The following is a 15,298-nucleotide window of genomic DNA, read 5'->3' as shown; positions in this document are numbered from 1 at the left end:
ACTACAGTAAAGGTGTCTTTTCCCAGTATTCTAGCCAGTTCTTTTAAGCCAAAAGGATCATTCATACCTCTGCATAATTTATGAGCTGTAGCAGAGCTATGGAGGTATTTTTTAAATCCATTTCCATGTGACACAATGTGTAAAGAAGTTCTGTTGGTGTAGTTGAGACATCTATGACAGCCTTGTAAAATAATACATTTTAACACCCATTGCAGGTTTTTACCTGCTGTAAATGCATTATCATTTATTCGTTTGCGACATTTTTTCACACCAGCAATCTGAGTGAAATAGAAAGTCGACTTCCAAAAGCAAAGCTGATTACTCTGTGCAAGAATGAGTCTATTCTGAAATGGATGTGTAACTGTGACCATGTGATGTACCAGGCTTTGGTGGAGATTCTCATTCCTGACGTCCTTAGACCTATTCCTAGTAAGTTGAAAACCTGAAACATTTTGTAAGGATTTTTGTGCATGCACGTGTATGGTGGTGGTGGTTTTGTGCCTCACAGGGCAGCTTAGGGAATAAGTTTGAAAGTTAGGAAAGTATTGTGTATCATTGATCCTTAATCTTGATGTGTAGGAAGTTGTGCTGAGAGTTGATATATGCTTTGTATTCTAAAAGCAACAGAGGATTTTAGTGCAATTGGAAGATCTAGTTTTCAAGATATAGTTTCATATTAAAGGTACTTCTTTCTCTGTGTGTTATGTTTTCAGGTAAAAATGTTTTCCTTTTACCCTGGCTCCAGACTACCTGATAGACTTAGACACAGACTTATGTCTAAGTCCTGTAGCCCTGAGCCAATGTGCACTAATGTCAATCAGTCCTTCCACTAAATTCAGTAGTTTTTAGTTCAAACGTTACATATTAATCTTTGATTAGCCTGAAAAAAAAAGTGTATGATCTTTGTGATACCATTTTTGGACAGTTAGTGTTTTGTTCCTTATCAGTGGCTGCTGAAATAAATTTTAATGACTGTTAAGGCAATGAAAAATTAACTCAGAAATTTTTAGTCCAATTTATTTTATTATTCCAATCTACTGTCCTTTCTGTCATACATCGTGCATGAAAGTCAGTAACTGTCCGGCCATTCAACCATTACCAGGAGTATAGCTTTCTTTTCAAAGTTAATTTTACTAGAATCCATCGTTGCTCCAGCAGTGTATTTTTATGGCTATTTTTGGTAGAAAATTAATTTATGTGAAGTTGAACTCCTTTATAAAGCATTTACTGTCTCGCATATGCCATGCTAAATATTACAAAGAAATCATGTTAGCAACCCACTGTAAACCTCGTAACTCCGACATATTATATCCTTTCCATGAAAAAACAGAAGTCACTTTATAAAGTTGGATTAATATTTTTTTAAAAATTAGGGCTTTAAGAAGCTTTGCAACTAACAAAGCTATTCTGTCATGCTGTGAACACCTCTTCTGCTCTAGTGACTCCAGCAGTAATAAGCACTCCATATTTGCAGGTACTGCCTTGCAGAAGAGTTTTATTGACTTTTTGCTTGTCAGTGAAATAAAATTAGATTTTAGTAAATTATGTGTGAAACAAAAAAAATTTTGAAACTGGAGCTGTATAAAATCTGAAGGTCGGCCATTTACAAAGGCAGTTTTACCATTTTTTTAAGGAAAGAGTAAGTTCTTGGTAGATTGACATAATTTCATCTATGTAGCAGAATGAAGGAAAAATGTTTTCTCAAATACATGCAATTATTGACAACCATTACTTGCATAAATTGTTTTGCATTGGTTTATATTCGATGTTTTTCTTTTCTGTCTAATGACAATGCAAGTAGGTAGGATATTAATTTTAGAGTAATACAGCCTATCACAAGTGAATAGGCAATGATAAAAAACCCCACAAATTCAATTACAACATTTAATAGGTTGAATTAAAACTATCTTCCAAAAGCACATTATTTTCTGAATAAAAAGGTGGTGCAGACATGGTTTTTCATCAAACCTACTTTTCGCCTTGCTTTTCACTTGCTTCTCCTGCACAGCCTGGCAGTCTCTAAAGAAGTTTTTGCATCATAGCTCCTTAGCTTGTGGTGTCTTCCGGCCTTGTTTCATAAGATGCATTGGATATTGCCAGTACAGCGTTTCAAGAAAATGGGACACAATCATTTAATATCAATAACTACAGGCATCAGGTCCTTTTCATGCTATTTTTCTCTATCTAGAATTACCAGTCATATGTGAATAATTGATACCTACTGTGTTTGACATTCCTGGTTTTGGGATGATTAGCAGACTTCTTGATGCAAATACATCATCTGATCCCAGGACAAATTCATTCCAAGAGACTTCTGCATCTATTTTGTGAACAGTCCAGTGGTTTTCTGCTCAGAATTCCACCCACTGAGCTACCTTTGGAAGACAGCTAATTTATTTTTTTACTTTTGTCTTTAGGACCAGCTAATTAAATGGCTTTTTCTAGTCAGCTTTCCTGTAATGATGGCCCATGCAAGTTCTCTCTTCACTGTTAAATATTTTAAATATTATTAGTTTTTTAACTCTTGCTTTTGAATTAAAATATCTCCATCCATTACAAGAGACCAAGAGGAAGGCTTAAGGTTGTGCTTAATGGTTGACTATGACAATAATGGAGCTGGGTGAAGTAGACAAATTTATCATCTTCTGTGGGAAAAGAGCAGTTTATAGGAAAGTTTGGACTCTGTAGAGGAAAGGGGACTGTAAATGTTTCATCAAAGGCAATGTTTATGATTTTTTCCCTGAATAAATGGAAAGATACCGACAGCAGCTGCTCAAAATAGGAAAAACTAATTTGGAAAGTGCTTGAAGTAAACATATGATTTGTTAAGGTTTATCTTTTTTCATGTCTAGATTTTCAGTATTTTTGTTTTAGGAAAGTCTTACTGTGCTACTCAGCTCTGTGATACATATTGGAGTAGAAAAAAAATGACCATTGAGGAAAAAATTGTTTTATTTTTAACCTCTACATTAAATTTGTCAGCTGAAGTGTTTAGCACCCACAGAATGAATGAAGAATTGCTGTGTATAAAACTGCAAAATTTCTTTTCCTAAGAAAAGTGAAATGCTGTCCATTTGAGTCAGGAATAAAGACCATAATTATCTAATGTCTTTGGCAATAGATTGGAGCTATTATGTTTTAGAGTGGACTTTCTGCACCTTCACAAGTGACCGAATGGATGGTAACAAACTTGCCTGTGACTTAGTTTCTATCTTAGGTGGAGAATTTATGCTAAACATATTTCGACACCGTATTACACAATTCCAGGCAGACAAAAATTTAAAGTACTGGAAAGACTGTAAAGCCTTGTTTTTATGAGATTTACATGTCAGAGGGTTTTCAGCTGAGAACTCAAGCTTTTTAGGTGCTTATCCAAATCAAACTTTCTATTGGTAACTGCCATTGCAACATTATTTAGTGTGTAGTAACATTTAACTATCTCAGGCCATTTACTTTGCACCATACTCATTCATTCTTTGAAAGGGTTTTCTTGTTTTTCTATGGTAGCCAGATGAACTTAAAAGAAGACTTTGAGGATGTAGGTACTTAAGTTTTTGGTAATGGCTAGATGTGTACTTAAGGATGGAGTATTAGAAAAATTTTGGATTTAATATGATATCTCCAAAGCTCATTAGAAATTCATGGTTGTTCTATACAATACTGATGCCTGATTATCTACTTTAACTATTTTATTTCTTCAGAACTTAGAATTCCTTTCATTTGCTCCTCTTTCTTAAGTTAAAGGCCTTTCTTAAGGCCTGAGCTGCTTTTCCATATTTATTTTAAAGAAGATCAGCATTACAGCAAATAATTTTGTAATATATAGTTGGGTGAAAAAGAGTAATAAGCAAATTAGAAGTGAAAAAGCAGTAATATTTTCCTTAAATGTCTAAGTATCATTCATACCATATTTACATTATTCCTTCCACTTTGCATTTTCTTGTTCTATAGGTAAGAAATTGTGAGTGAATACATAGTTAATTAGTAAGTGCACAGAAATAATTTACAAAGCAGCACAAGTGAGCTAGGTGATTGATAGGATTGAAGAAAAGAGCTTGTTCTTCATGTGGAAACCTCAAGGGGGGAAAAAACCCTGTTACCATAGAGTGTTCAGCTAATACAGATACTTTGTAAGATGAAATTGTGTTCAGCTAAGCATCCAAATGTGTGGTGAGTTGTATAAATTACTGATATGGATTCTGCTGCTTATCACTGCAAATTTGAAGACGTGAAAAAGATGTCATGAAGAATACATTTTTTCTTTTAGTAAATTTACTTTGCTAATAGAAAGCTTTATTAAAAAAGGGATCATCAATAATTCAAACAGTAAAAGAGCATTTCTCAAAGACAAGTTCTATCAGCATTAACTTCTTACTCTACCAGAGTATTCAGTCGTATAAAAAGAATCCAGTCAATCTTTACTTGGACTGTTTCTTCTCACATGTGGCTAAAATAGTTTGAAAATAAATATTATTTCCTCTTTCTAGTTTTGTTCTCTTCACTTTTGTAGTTGCACTCATTTTCTACTAGTCTTTAGAAACCTGTATTTTTTTCTTTTTGTCTCCTCCTTTTTGCAACCATTTGAGTGGATGCTATTATGTCAATGAGCAAGTGGTAGGTATGGGAAGGCGAGGTTTCTACTACTCAGGAGATATTATTTTCTTTTTTCCAGGTGCAGTTCCTTGGGAAAATACTTCCTCACCTCCTCCTTTGAAAAATTAAAACTTATATTTTGAGTAGTGCAGATTGCTGTAAGGGCTTCTTCAATTTCTCTCTAAATCTCTGTCAGCCACTCAGTAGTTCTGTGGGTGCTATAGTAAGGAAACGAAAATGCACACAGATTCCACAGCCATTTGAATAATCTCACTTTCTGCAGTGAAACACACTCCTGTATCTTGCTTATTGATGATATCCTTAAGCACTGCATGTTGAATTTTGTTCTTTAAAACTGAAGTAAGCAGCACCATGACATGGCGTAAGGTTACTTTGGGCTTATTTGAGGAAACTGCAATATTCCAATAACTAGAATTTTTTCCAGAGTTTTGCTCTTTAGAAGAGGTGCTTAGATGAAATGAAAAGTTGAAAGTTTGCGATGGAAATTTCCATCACAACAACTTCTGCAATTACTGATGTTCTTCTATAGGAATGCCCAAAAGAACACTGCTGGTCACAAACTTCTTGAAAGATTGTTAGGTGAGGAAGTCACAACTGCTTATTAAACCAAAACTAAAATCATTATTGCATAATCTGTATCTGAATGAGGCATTTTGAACCTAGACTGGATTTGTCCTTTAGTAAGTAAAAGCAGCGGACCTGAACGTTGAATACGTAAGTACTGAGGATGCAAAACATTTCAAGACAGGTACATTGCTCTCTTTTCATTCTGTTTTTATTCTTTAATGCACAGGTGCCTTGACCCAAGCCATTCGCAATTTTGCAAAAAGCCTTGAAGGTTGGCTTTCAAATGCCATGAACAATATTCCACAGAGGATGATACAAACCAAGGTAGACAAAACTGTTGCAGTTATTATTCTTGCAATGGCAAACCAAGTGGACAGTAGCCTCTAAAAGCAGTAGCATTTTAACTTTAATGCTAAATTTCATGTTTAGCATCGAGCATCAAATAATGGGAGAGGAAATAACTTAGTTTTGTCAAAAAATTATAAGGAAGACATTATTTGATCTGCTACATGGACATAATTCACATATGAGGACTCATTAATATAGAATATTAAAATGAAGGTAAAGACTCTATCTGCAGAATTAATTTACAGGTAGAGAGTACAATATTTAAAAATAAATTAATTTCTTCATAGGTTGCCGCTGTAAGTGCCTTTGCCCAGACTCTGCGAAGATACACATCTCTTAATCACCTGGCTCAAGCAGCTCGTGCTGTGCTTCAAAATACTTCTCAAATCAACCAGATGCTCAATGATCTTAACCGTGTTGATTTTGCCAATGTTCAGGTAAAATGTAGCTTTAAATAACAGGCTTTTTTTTTTAAAAAAAAAAGTGTTATTTCCTCTATGATTTTGAACTTTATTGTTAGCTGTCATTGTTCTATCAAGAAAGTGAAGTGAGAACATTTTGCTGATTCATATACACCATGATTCAGTCCAAACGTGACAGCTTACACTTTAGGAAAGGAAGAGCTCAGAACCATTACCTGTTTCTATTTACTGTCTTGAAGTGCACATATTCTTCCAACTTCTATGCAAATGTAGAGCAAATACATTCTTAGAACGGGTACTATGAATGATGTCTTAGTAATAGCATAAATGATATCTTAGAATTAGATCTCAGATAATAGCATAGCTTCTGAATGTCTCTAAAAGCTATTAAATGCACAACATTGTTTTTAGTAGGCTGTTTCATTATTTCAAAGACAATACTATTGGTATACTTTGTCTAAGTGCCTATGCTTAAATTTACAAGATCTCCTGAGTAATTGATTAGATTAGTACAGATTAGAACTAGTTTCCAGTTAGCTATAGAATGTAAATTTATATTTTCACTAAGCTTAATTTCTCCACGTTTCTGCTCCTCTGAGGAAAAGTATTTTTTTCCTTTTGACCAGCAAAGTGAAATGTTCCAGATTACTGGTAGTTCTATGTTTTTCTCTGTTCCTTGTGAACAAGTGTTTTAACGTACTTGTTAATAAACTTAACGAAAGTCAGTCAAGACTACTTGACCGAAGATACAGTATATTAAGTATTATACTATGTTAACCTGGATACAGTCTGTGAATGAGGTGTTAACTTGGCACGTGACAGCTAGAGTTTAAGGACATGGCTTGCAGTTAGTGAGTCTTCATTTTTGTCTCTTAGTTTCTGAATTGACCAGCTAGCCTTATTTAAACTTGGTAACACTGACTAAATTGCTTATTATTGTATGCAGAGTGTGTTTCTCCATTTGCGTGCGGTTTATGTTGTACTTTAAGTAATGCAGTCTATTACTGCCTATAGTCAGCAAAGAAAACATACATACATGTTTACATACAAAGCTTTCTTTTATAAGATGATATAACAGAAATTGTCTTTAAGCTTAATTTCTTCAGAACGAAAGGAACCTTGTACTTGATTTCTTGCTACTTCTTTTATTACTTTAGCTCCCATTTAACTGTTCTGCCTGCTTGTCTTGCCTGTAGTCCCAGAAAAACCTGACAAGTCTATTTCTATTTTCTATTTCAGTAGAAAAATTATGAATGAGGAAAACAGAAGCCTTTTTCGAAAATGAATGTGGAAAACTACAACATACTTGTGTCATTTCCATTGTTTGTTCTCATTTCTTTGTTTGATGTCTGCTCTTATATGTTATGCTTTTCCCACCCATTTGCTTTCAACAAAATTATGATAGACATAAAAATAAAACCTGCTTCTTAGTTTGTCTAGTAAGTGGGTTTTGTCCTTTTCATCCATTTAATTGCTTAATCTTTGAGAAAGAATTACATTCTGTGTTTTGGCTTATGTATTGTTAATTCAAGAGTTGCCATGTGCTGTAACAGGAGCAGGCTTCCTGGGTGTGCCAGTGTGATGACAACATGGTTCAGAGACTAGAAACAGATTTCAAGATGACTCTTCAACAGCAGAGCACTCTGGAGCAGTGGGCTGCCTGGCTTGATAATGTAATGATGCAAGCATTGAAACCATATGAAGGAAGACCCAGCTTTCCTAAAGCAGCACGGCAATTTCTGTTAAAATGGTCTTTCTACAGGTAATATTTAATAGACTTGTAAAACATTCTAACTACTCTATTATTTGCTAAATTATTCGCTGCAGTAAAGTTGACATATTAATATCAAACACTGGCTTGCTAAGTCATGAAAAACATGTGGGGTTTTTTTCAGAAAATTATTGTTGTTAACCTTGAAGTCAGGGCTACTTGCAAATCAGCAGGGACTTCAATGATCCTTGTTTATTGTTTTAAAGGCCATGTGCAAATGAATGCAGGTGGAATTTTGTCCTGAGTTAGAAACATAATGTGAAATTTTGGGGTTGAATAACTACACAATTATTAAGCCACTATTTTTAATACTATTTATTAAAACACTGTGGTATATATGTTTATTAGATAAGGAAGATAAAACCTGTTTTTAATGTGTAAAAAGAACATTAAGACAAGCATTCCATGTTAGCTGCTTATTGAAACAGTTATCAGAGTAAACCTCATTCTGTGAAAATGACTGTGGCAACTACTTGCTGAAGATACCAGAATTTGTCAATATAATATGTACACACAAGTCTATCTTTTTGTAATTTTAAGTTTCAAAGTTTTAAAATTGTGGCAATTAAAACTGTTGTACTGGGCAACTGGACACTATTTAAGCATTAGTTTGTTTAAAATTGAATAGTTTTCATACCATTTTAGTTGTTTATGTTTTCAACAAAGTTTTCTTTCAAGTTAGGTTTTACACATGCTCAAGTATAGGTAGTTATGCATATATCAAAACAAAGAAAAACTGAAAACAAAGTAATCTGCTTATTTCTTATGTAATGTGGTGTCCAACAATACCTTCAGAGAAAAGAGAGAAGCAAATGCTGGGCTTTCCTGGACATCTCTTTCCGAAGACACCATAAATCATTCATTTGTGGATAACATGATTTTTGAGAATATTGGTTTTAAGGTGAAATGTCTACATGGATAAGTGTTAAAATGACTATGACATATAGTACATAAATATATATATATTTTTCTATTTTTGAATAGCTCAATGGTGATTCGAGATTTAACCTTGCGCAGTGCTGCTAGCTTTGGCTCTTTTCATCTGATCCGCTTGCTTTACGATGAATACATGTTTTACTTAGTAGAACATCGTGTTGCTCAGGCAACAGGAGAGACACCTATTGCAGTTATGGGAGAGGTAAGATAATATGTAAGAGACTAGACTGATAGATTTAGTGATGAATTTGGGTATGTGTCTTTGCAAATTTTTTAAACATTTATGTGGAGCTGTAGGATATTCTGCAATACAACAATAGATTGGGTTACAAATACATACAACAGTTTCAAACTTGTTTCATTGGTTGTCAGAGTACTAAAATCACACTGAATTCTACCAACCAATTATTTCCGAATGAAATAATTTGCTCCTTTACAAATCCGCATACAGATTCATGTGCACAGTTTGAAAAATGTTGATCAACATACAACCTTCTTCCAGTTTTTGAGAACTGAGTATTTTATGTGAAAATAAAAAAAGAACAGAGTAATAGGAAAGTGTTGCTTACATGGATCTGTTTACATGTATTTGCACACATTTTGAATTCCCACACAAATGTTAACACAAGTGAGCTGAATACCCCCATTGACTTGAGAAGGATGGCTTACATGCAGAATTTTGGCTTGTACGGTACTGTTCACATACATGTTATAAAACCAGCACAGATAAACATAGAGGTTTGCAACACAGTTCATTTTCGTACATGTGTTTCAAAGATTATTGGTTTAAAAAACAGAACGAGTCAATTCATAACCAGTTTTTTATACTCATCTATGGCATCTGCAAGGCAAAGTTTCTCTCATCCCTCTTTTTCCAGTAGTTCATCTAACCTTTTATTTTGAGTGAGGTGGTGAGGAATGCATAAATTGTCATCAAAGAATTGCACTTCAAAAGTGCTGGAAAATGGATATGTTTGAAAATATGCAGATAGTTAATGGGACAGATTTGTTACATTTTTACACTTGGGAGTCACTGTATCATATTCTATGTTACTGATAAATTGCAAGTCATTTTGCGAGTTGATTTGGCATCAGGTATCATTCTTCCCTCAAGATATATTGATAAGTTCATTAAATACTATAAATAGATGCTATACTTTCAAGGTAAATTGGAAATGTCTCAGCTTTATTTGTCAGATGATTTTATATCACGTGGCATGACATATTTCAGAAAAACTAAGTAACAATGTTTCTGCTTAGTGACCCACCAATAGTATATTTGCTTAATCTCTGCCTTATATTTGCAGTAAGGTACTACACAAGTATACAGTTACTACATTCTTGTCTTCTTAACAGACATTGTGTATGTTAGACATAAATGTAATGTAGGGTCTTCTAAGAAGTTTATGTAGACTGAAGATGGAGATATTATGAGGAAGTAAGTAACCCAAAACTTTTGGAGGTGAGAGGGGCAGAACAGAAGTAGTAAATACTCATTAAATGCATGTGTGTTTATGTTTCTGTGTATTCAATGACTGTGACTGAAATAAAATGAGGAAGTCTAAGACTACGGTCTGACAAACACCGTAAGACAATATAAACTAGTGTTGCAGCTGAGAAAAGCATTCTCATTTTTCTCCCTTCCTCTTCTCCCAGCTTTGGACACAGGTATTGGCAAAATTGTTCTGAAAAAGACTGGTATCATCATTTATGGTTAGAAATGTATTTATCTAAATAATGTACTCCTTTCATTTGAGATTCATTGATGGCATTTTGCTCTGCCAATTCTTACTTAAGAGAAATTTAAAGGATTCAGGGAAGGAAAAAGAGGAAGGTTGTACATCTAGCTTGTGAGCAACTTTTTTGAAAAGGTCTTTTTTTGATGTAAGTAAATTAGTTACCAGATTGTAAACCCTTTCTCAGCAGTGCCCTTCATCTGCCTTACAGGTAGATTTGCAACACTGTGACATACCTTCATTTTTGTTCCAGCACAATTAAAGTGGTCTCTGGGAAATTTTGGAAAGAGCTTTTTGTTAAAATATTGGCAGTTCAGAATAGATATCCGTCATCATTTATGGCTTTATACAACACAGAAATAGCTCACTTGAAGCAACAAAGACCCTGATGAAGTAAAAAGTTTGTACTTCCCCATTTTAATTTTTCAGGGTTTACTTAGTGATAATTGTCTTAATAAGCACAAGACTGGGATGGAATGGAAAATGAATTGCTGTAATATGGATGTGGCTGCAGCCAAATTATGTGTTTGAATGCTAGCCTCAAACCAGTGGAGCACAGATCTGCTCCATCACAGATACTCTAAGTTCACGTTTGCTTAAGACTGTGTCCAGTTTTTTTATTGTTTATTTTGCAGTTTGGTGATTTAAATGCTGTGTCCCCTGGAAATATGGATAAAGGTAAGCATTTTAGTCTCTCCAGTGTATAATTCTGTACAGAGCTAATGTGTCTCTTCGAACAAAATAAGTCCTTATGTTTTAAAAATAGAGTAAAACAGGATTTAGAACTGTTTTATGCATTAATTTATACATGCTTTAAAGTGCATGTATATGTTATACGGATACATTAATATATTATATGGATACAATAAGCTATCTATGTAATATGCAGCGTATGATAATGACTAGAATATTGTCAGTTTGTTTTAAAATAAGAATATGTTTCAAAGATGTTTATTATTGATGCAAAAAATATTCCAATTTTTACGCAGAATTTAGTTGTATCTGATGGGACAGAGGAGGGTAACAGCTGTGGGAAGAAAGACAGGAGTGTGCTTATGTATGTTGATCTGTAGTAAATGTTTTTGAGATTGCAGTTGTTTTTTCCACATACTGTATCAACAGTGTGTAACTGAAGTGATGAAAGCTGAGAGTCTGTTTACCTATTTGAGGTAATAATTGACTTTTTTCATTAAAATTTTAAATTTTCAGTTTGTGCTTTATCAGATTGGTAGTCTTCCCTGTGTTTTTGTATTTCAACTATTATTTGCAGAATAAAGGCCTTTGTATTAGAGTTTTTTCCCTTCGTGCTAGTTTCATGGTGGTTTGTTTGTGCAGATGAGGGCAGCGAAGTTGAAAGTGAAATAGATGAAGAGCTGGATGAAAATGGAGAGCCACAAGCCAAGAGAGAGAAAACAGAGCTAAACCAGGCGTTCCAGGTGGGCTGCATGCAGCCAGTGCTTGAGAGTGGAGTACAGCAGAACCTCCTGAACCCAATTCATAATGAGCACATTGTTGCAACTACTCAGACTATCAGACAATGCAGTGCTACTGGAAATACATATACTGCAGTCTAATATGAAACCTCCCCCCCGACTCCCTCCCCATTACATTAGCCCTTTGGGTTTAATATGAGAAAAAAATAAAGAGAATAAGTCCGAAGGTCGACTGTTGTCAAATTTTAGCTGTGCTGAACATTCTTTTATTGGAGTTGTTAAATGGAATGGGTGTATGTATTTTGCCAGATCTGTTTAAAAAAAAAAAGAGATTTTTTTGTAAACAGAATCATTTTACATTGGCCGCTCAATATGAAGAGTTTTCTTAGTATTAAATGCAAGGAAGATTTTTGCAAAGCTTAATGTTAATGTTTTTGTCCTCTTATAATAATTTAAATTTTTTCATAGTTTTTAAAAAATATTTTAATGTTAATTATTAGTTATGATGATGATTTCATATAGATAGGTTTTTAATTAGATGCACTTCTGTGAAATATCAAAAGAACTATTTTCTTTGATTTACACTGGAGGCATACTTATTTGACAGCAGATGTATCAAATTTGTTATAAAAGGTGCTTTTCATTGGACAACGAGAAGACACTATTTTGATAAAATTGTGAGCATTCTGGGGGAATTTTTGTAATAATGCTGGAGGGTTGGGAAGATCTAGTTTCTTTCTGTGAGCAAGAAGCGAGTTTAAATGACAGAATTGTAACAGAATTGGTAATGTGGTAATGTGTACGTCATAAACGTACCTAATTATCTGACCATCATGTAAACAATGCAAACTTCCTTTAAAATGACCAGTTCCAGATATTATTTGCATACCAGTTCCTCTGTTTTGAAGACTACTGATTATATATGTAGGGCCACTGAACGGGTGCTTTTGGCTGTTGAGTGGTACTGTAGTTGTTAGAAACTGAAGCTAAAAAAGAAGTGACTTGATTATTATTATTAATTTTAAGTGTACGTGCTACTTATGCTGAACTGGACATACAGGAAAACATTCCATTTGGATGACTTTCTTCTATTCCAGGTCTTTTCCTACTAGTGGTTCAATCTGCTGCTCTTAGAAAAGATGATTTATAGAATGCAAGGAATGTAGCAACCTGCATCATTTTCCTTTCAAAAATATTTCCTTGTTGTTAAAGTGGATTTAAATTTTTACAAAAATTAGATAAGGCAGTGTAACTGGCACACCTCACTTGTACTTATTCCCAATTGTGTAGAATTTGAATAGGTGGCTAGATGGACCATTGCCATTTAAGAATGTACATCAGGGATCATTGTACCTCGGCTATTACATGGTGCCTTAAACAGAACTGAAGCTAAGACTTAGTACTTTTTGTTATTCTTAACTCTTAAATTAATTCAACAAGGTGTGCCTGTCATTTTCAAATTCCCTAAGAAGCAAGGACAGGTTACATAGCCTTCAAAAGAATAAAAGGATTTTTTTATTATTAAATGATTTTAATAACCCTCTTAGAATGACAATAAACCTATTTTTTCTCGTTTCTAGCTGGATTTCACTTTATTACAAATAAAATTTGCTTGGGGATTTGGAAAGCAAAACTAGCTTTAATACCAACTTCAAATGTCAAAATAGATTGACCATAGTCCCAAGCATGATTATATATTTTCTAAACCCTTGCCTAGTTTTAATTTTAAAAACTAAAAAGAAATAAATGAGCAGGTACATAATGCAGTGCATATTTTCAATTTCTATATTTTGTGGGGTATCAGCCAGATATTACATTTTAATGGCTAAATAATGACAGTTATAGAGACCACATTACTTGACATTAATTGACATAAAAAACTCAAATTTTTCTTCTTAAACATTTCATTATGCAGACACATGAATTTGCTACACTAAAATAGTGGAATTAAATAAGCAAAAAAGCCAAAAAGTGAAGGAGAGCACAAAAAGATCAACTTTACAGAAAAGACTGTGTAAGAAAATTAGAGATTCTTTTATTTTGGTTTATCTAGTGTGTCTGAAAATGACTTTAAAGTCATATATGCCAAATGGAAGAAGAGCATGTAAAATGAACAGCATATTTATAGCAAACAAAAACTCTGTTGCTAGAGTTTACATATGCTCCAAATACAGCTGCACATCAACTAAAATGTCCTAACATTATTGGTGTACAAAATTAAATTTTAATTCCTTTGCAGAATTGGGAGGTGAACCCATCCTGCTCATTCTATGTAGGCATAATTCCTACTAATGTCAGTAGATGGCTTTTGCCTCAGTAAAAAGTGAAAGTGAGGTTTATATTCATTATTTCTAAATTCATAAATGCACTGAATCTCATTATAGATTTTGTTCTCACATATATCGCTCAGTGTGTCCTGATTTTTCCTTGGAAATCAGCACATCTGTACCCTTCACCAAAAATGCTAAAACTAAGCTGTGATAAATATTTACTCCCCTTCATTGTGCATTATAAGATGTTTACAAGTAAAATAAAGTGAAATAATTCAACATTTTTTTCATTTTCAGCTTTTTTTTAATACTGTAGTACTTGTTTCAATTTTTGTGTTGACGGACCTATAATGTTTTCTTATTATTGTCCTTTCTTGGTTTAATGTTGGATTTGTTGTTGCTGAGAAAAGAGTACGATTGTAATAGGTTAATCTAGACTGCGAAAAAAGGTGGGACCTGAGTATCTTTCATTATTTAGTTCCCCACTCCACTCAGTTGTTCACTATTCACAAAGTGCAAAACAAAACTGAACAAAAATCTGAATATAAAAATGGAATGTATTTCATAGCTTCTAAAAACAATGAGTTATCAAAACAAATTGGAACTATCCGAGGTTCAGAAATATTCCTATGCTCAAATTCTAAAGATTTTACCAGATCTTTTTAGAAGAACTATGTTACTGTAAGCTGTGTTGTATACTTACAGGTTTGGGGGTCTTCTGTTTTGTTTTTACATTTACTGAAATTTTAATCAAACACTTAGATAAAACATTTTGCACACTCTTGCTATTTAATAGTTGGGTTTTAGTAATCATTGAACTACAGAGATACGAATACCTCAGTCCATAGTCTATAATGTGTAGCATGCGGTTGCATTGCCACACCAGCTCTGAAGTCTATTGTTAGTGCTCTGGAGAGGTGTAGCATGTATCCACAGGGTAGACATTATGAGAGTTGATATGGTTTATGTGTTTTATCTGATCTTGACGTTGAATCCAAAAGAATTACCTTAGAGGCATTTCCCCCATTAGCACAAATAGCACAGTGAAGACAGTGTGGGGGAATGGGTATTGTTGAACTACCTTTTCAAAACACAGGGCCCAATTTTCAAAAGTTTTATATTTATTAAAGTTTGTTGGTACATTTTCATCTTTCTCATGGTGAATCAGTTTTAAAGCGCTTTTTTTCCCTGTTTTCAATTA

At 33.8% G+C, this 15,298-nt stretch overlaps 1 protein-coding gene across 2 annotated transcripts in view; it reads left to right on the top strand.

Moving 5' to 3' along the window:
- RFX3 (regulatory factor X, 3 (influences HLA class II expression)) overlaps positions 1-12,023 on the top strand; it is a 61,364-nt gene extending 49,341 nt beyond the window's left edge. For both annotated transcript variants that reach the window (XM_009585386.1, XM_009585385.1), the window contains 7 exons: positions 275-429; positions 5,408-5,505; positions 5,817-5,966; positions 7,505-7,713; positions 8,707-8,860; positions 11,030-11,072; positions 11,730-12,023. In XM_009585386.1, the coding sequence (XP_009583681.1) occupies positions 275-429; positions 5,408-5,505; positions 5,817-5,966; positions 7,505-7,713; positions 8,707-8,860; positions 11,030-11,072; positions 11,730-11,968 (1,048 nt within the window). In that variant the 3' untranslated portion in view covers positions 11,969-12,023. The remainder of the gene's footprint in view (positions 1-274; positions 430-5,407; positions 5,506-5,816; positions 5,967-7,504; positions 7,714-8,706; positions 8,861-11,029; positions 11,073-11,729) is intronic.
- The last annotated feature ends 3,275 nt before the right edge of the window (positions 12,024-15,298 follow it).

This window comes from Fulmarus glacialis, unplaced genomic scaffold, assembly GCF_000690835.1.
Source record: "Fulmarus glacialis isolate BGI_N327 unplaced genomic scaffold, ASM69083v1 scaffold2619, whole genome shotgun sequence".
Taxonomy (NCBI): domain Eukaryota; kingdom Metazoa; phylum Chordata; class Aves; order Procellariiformes; family Procellariidae; genus Fulmarus; species Fulmarus glacialis.
Note: the sequence above shows the minus strand (reverse complement) of the source record. Positions and strands in the feature narration are given on the sequence as shown.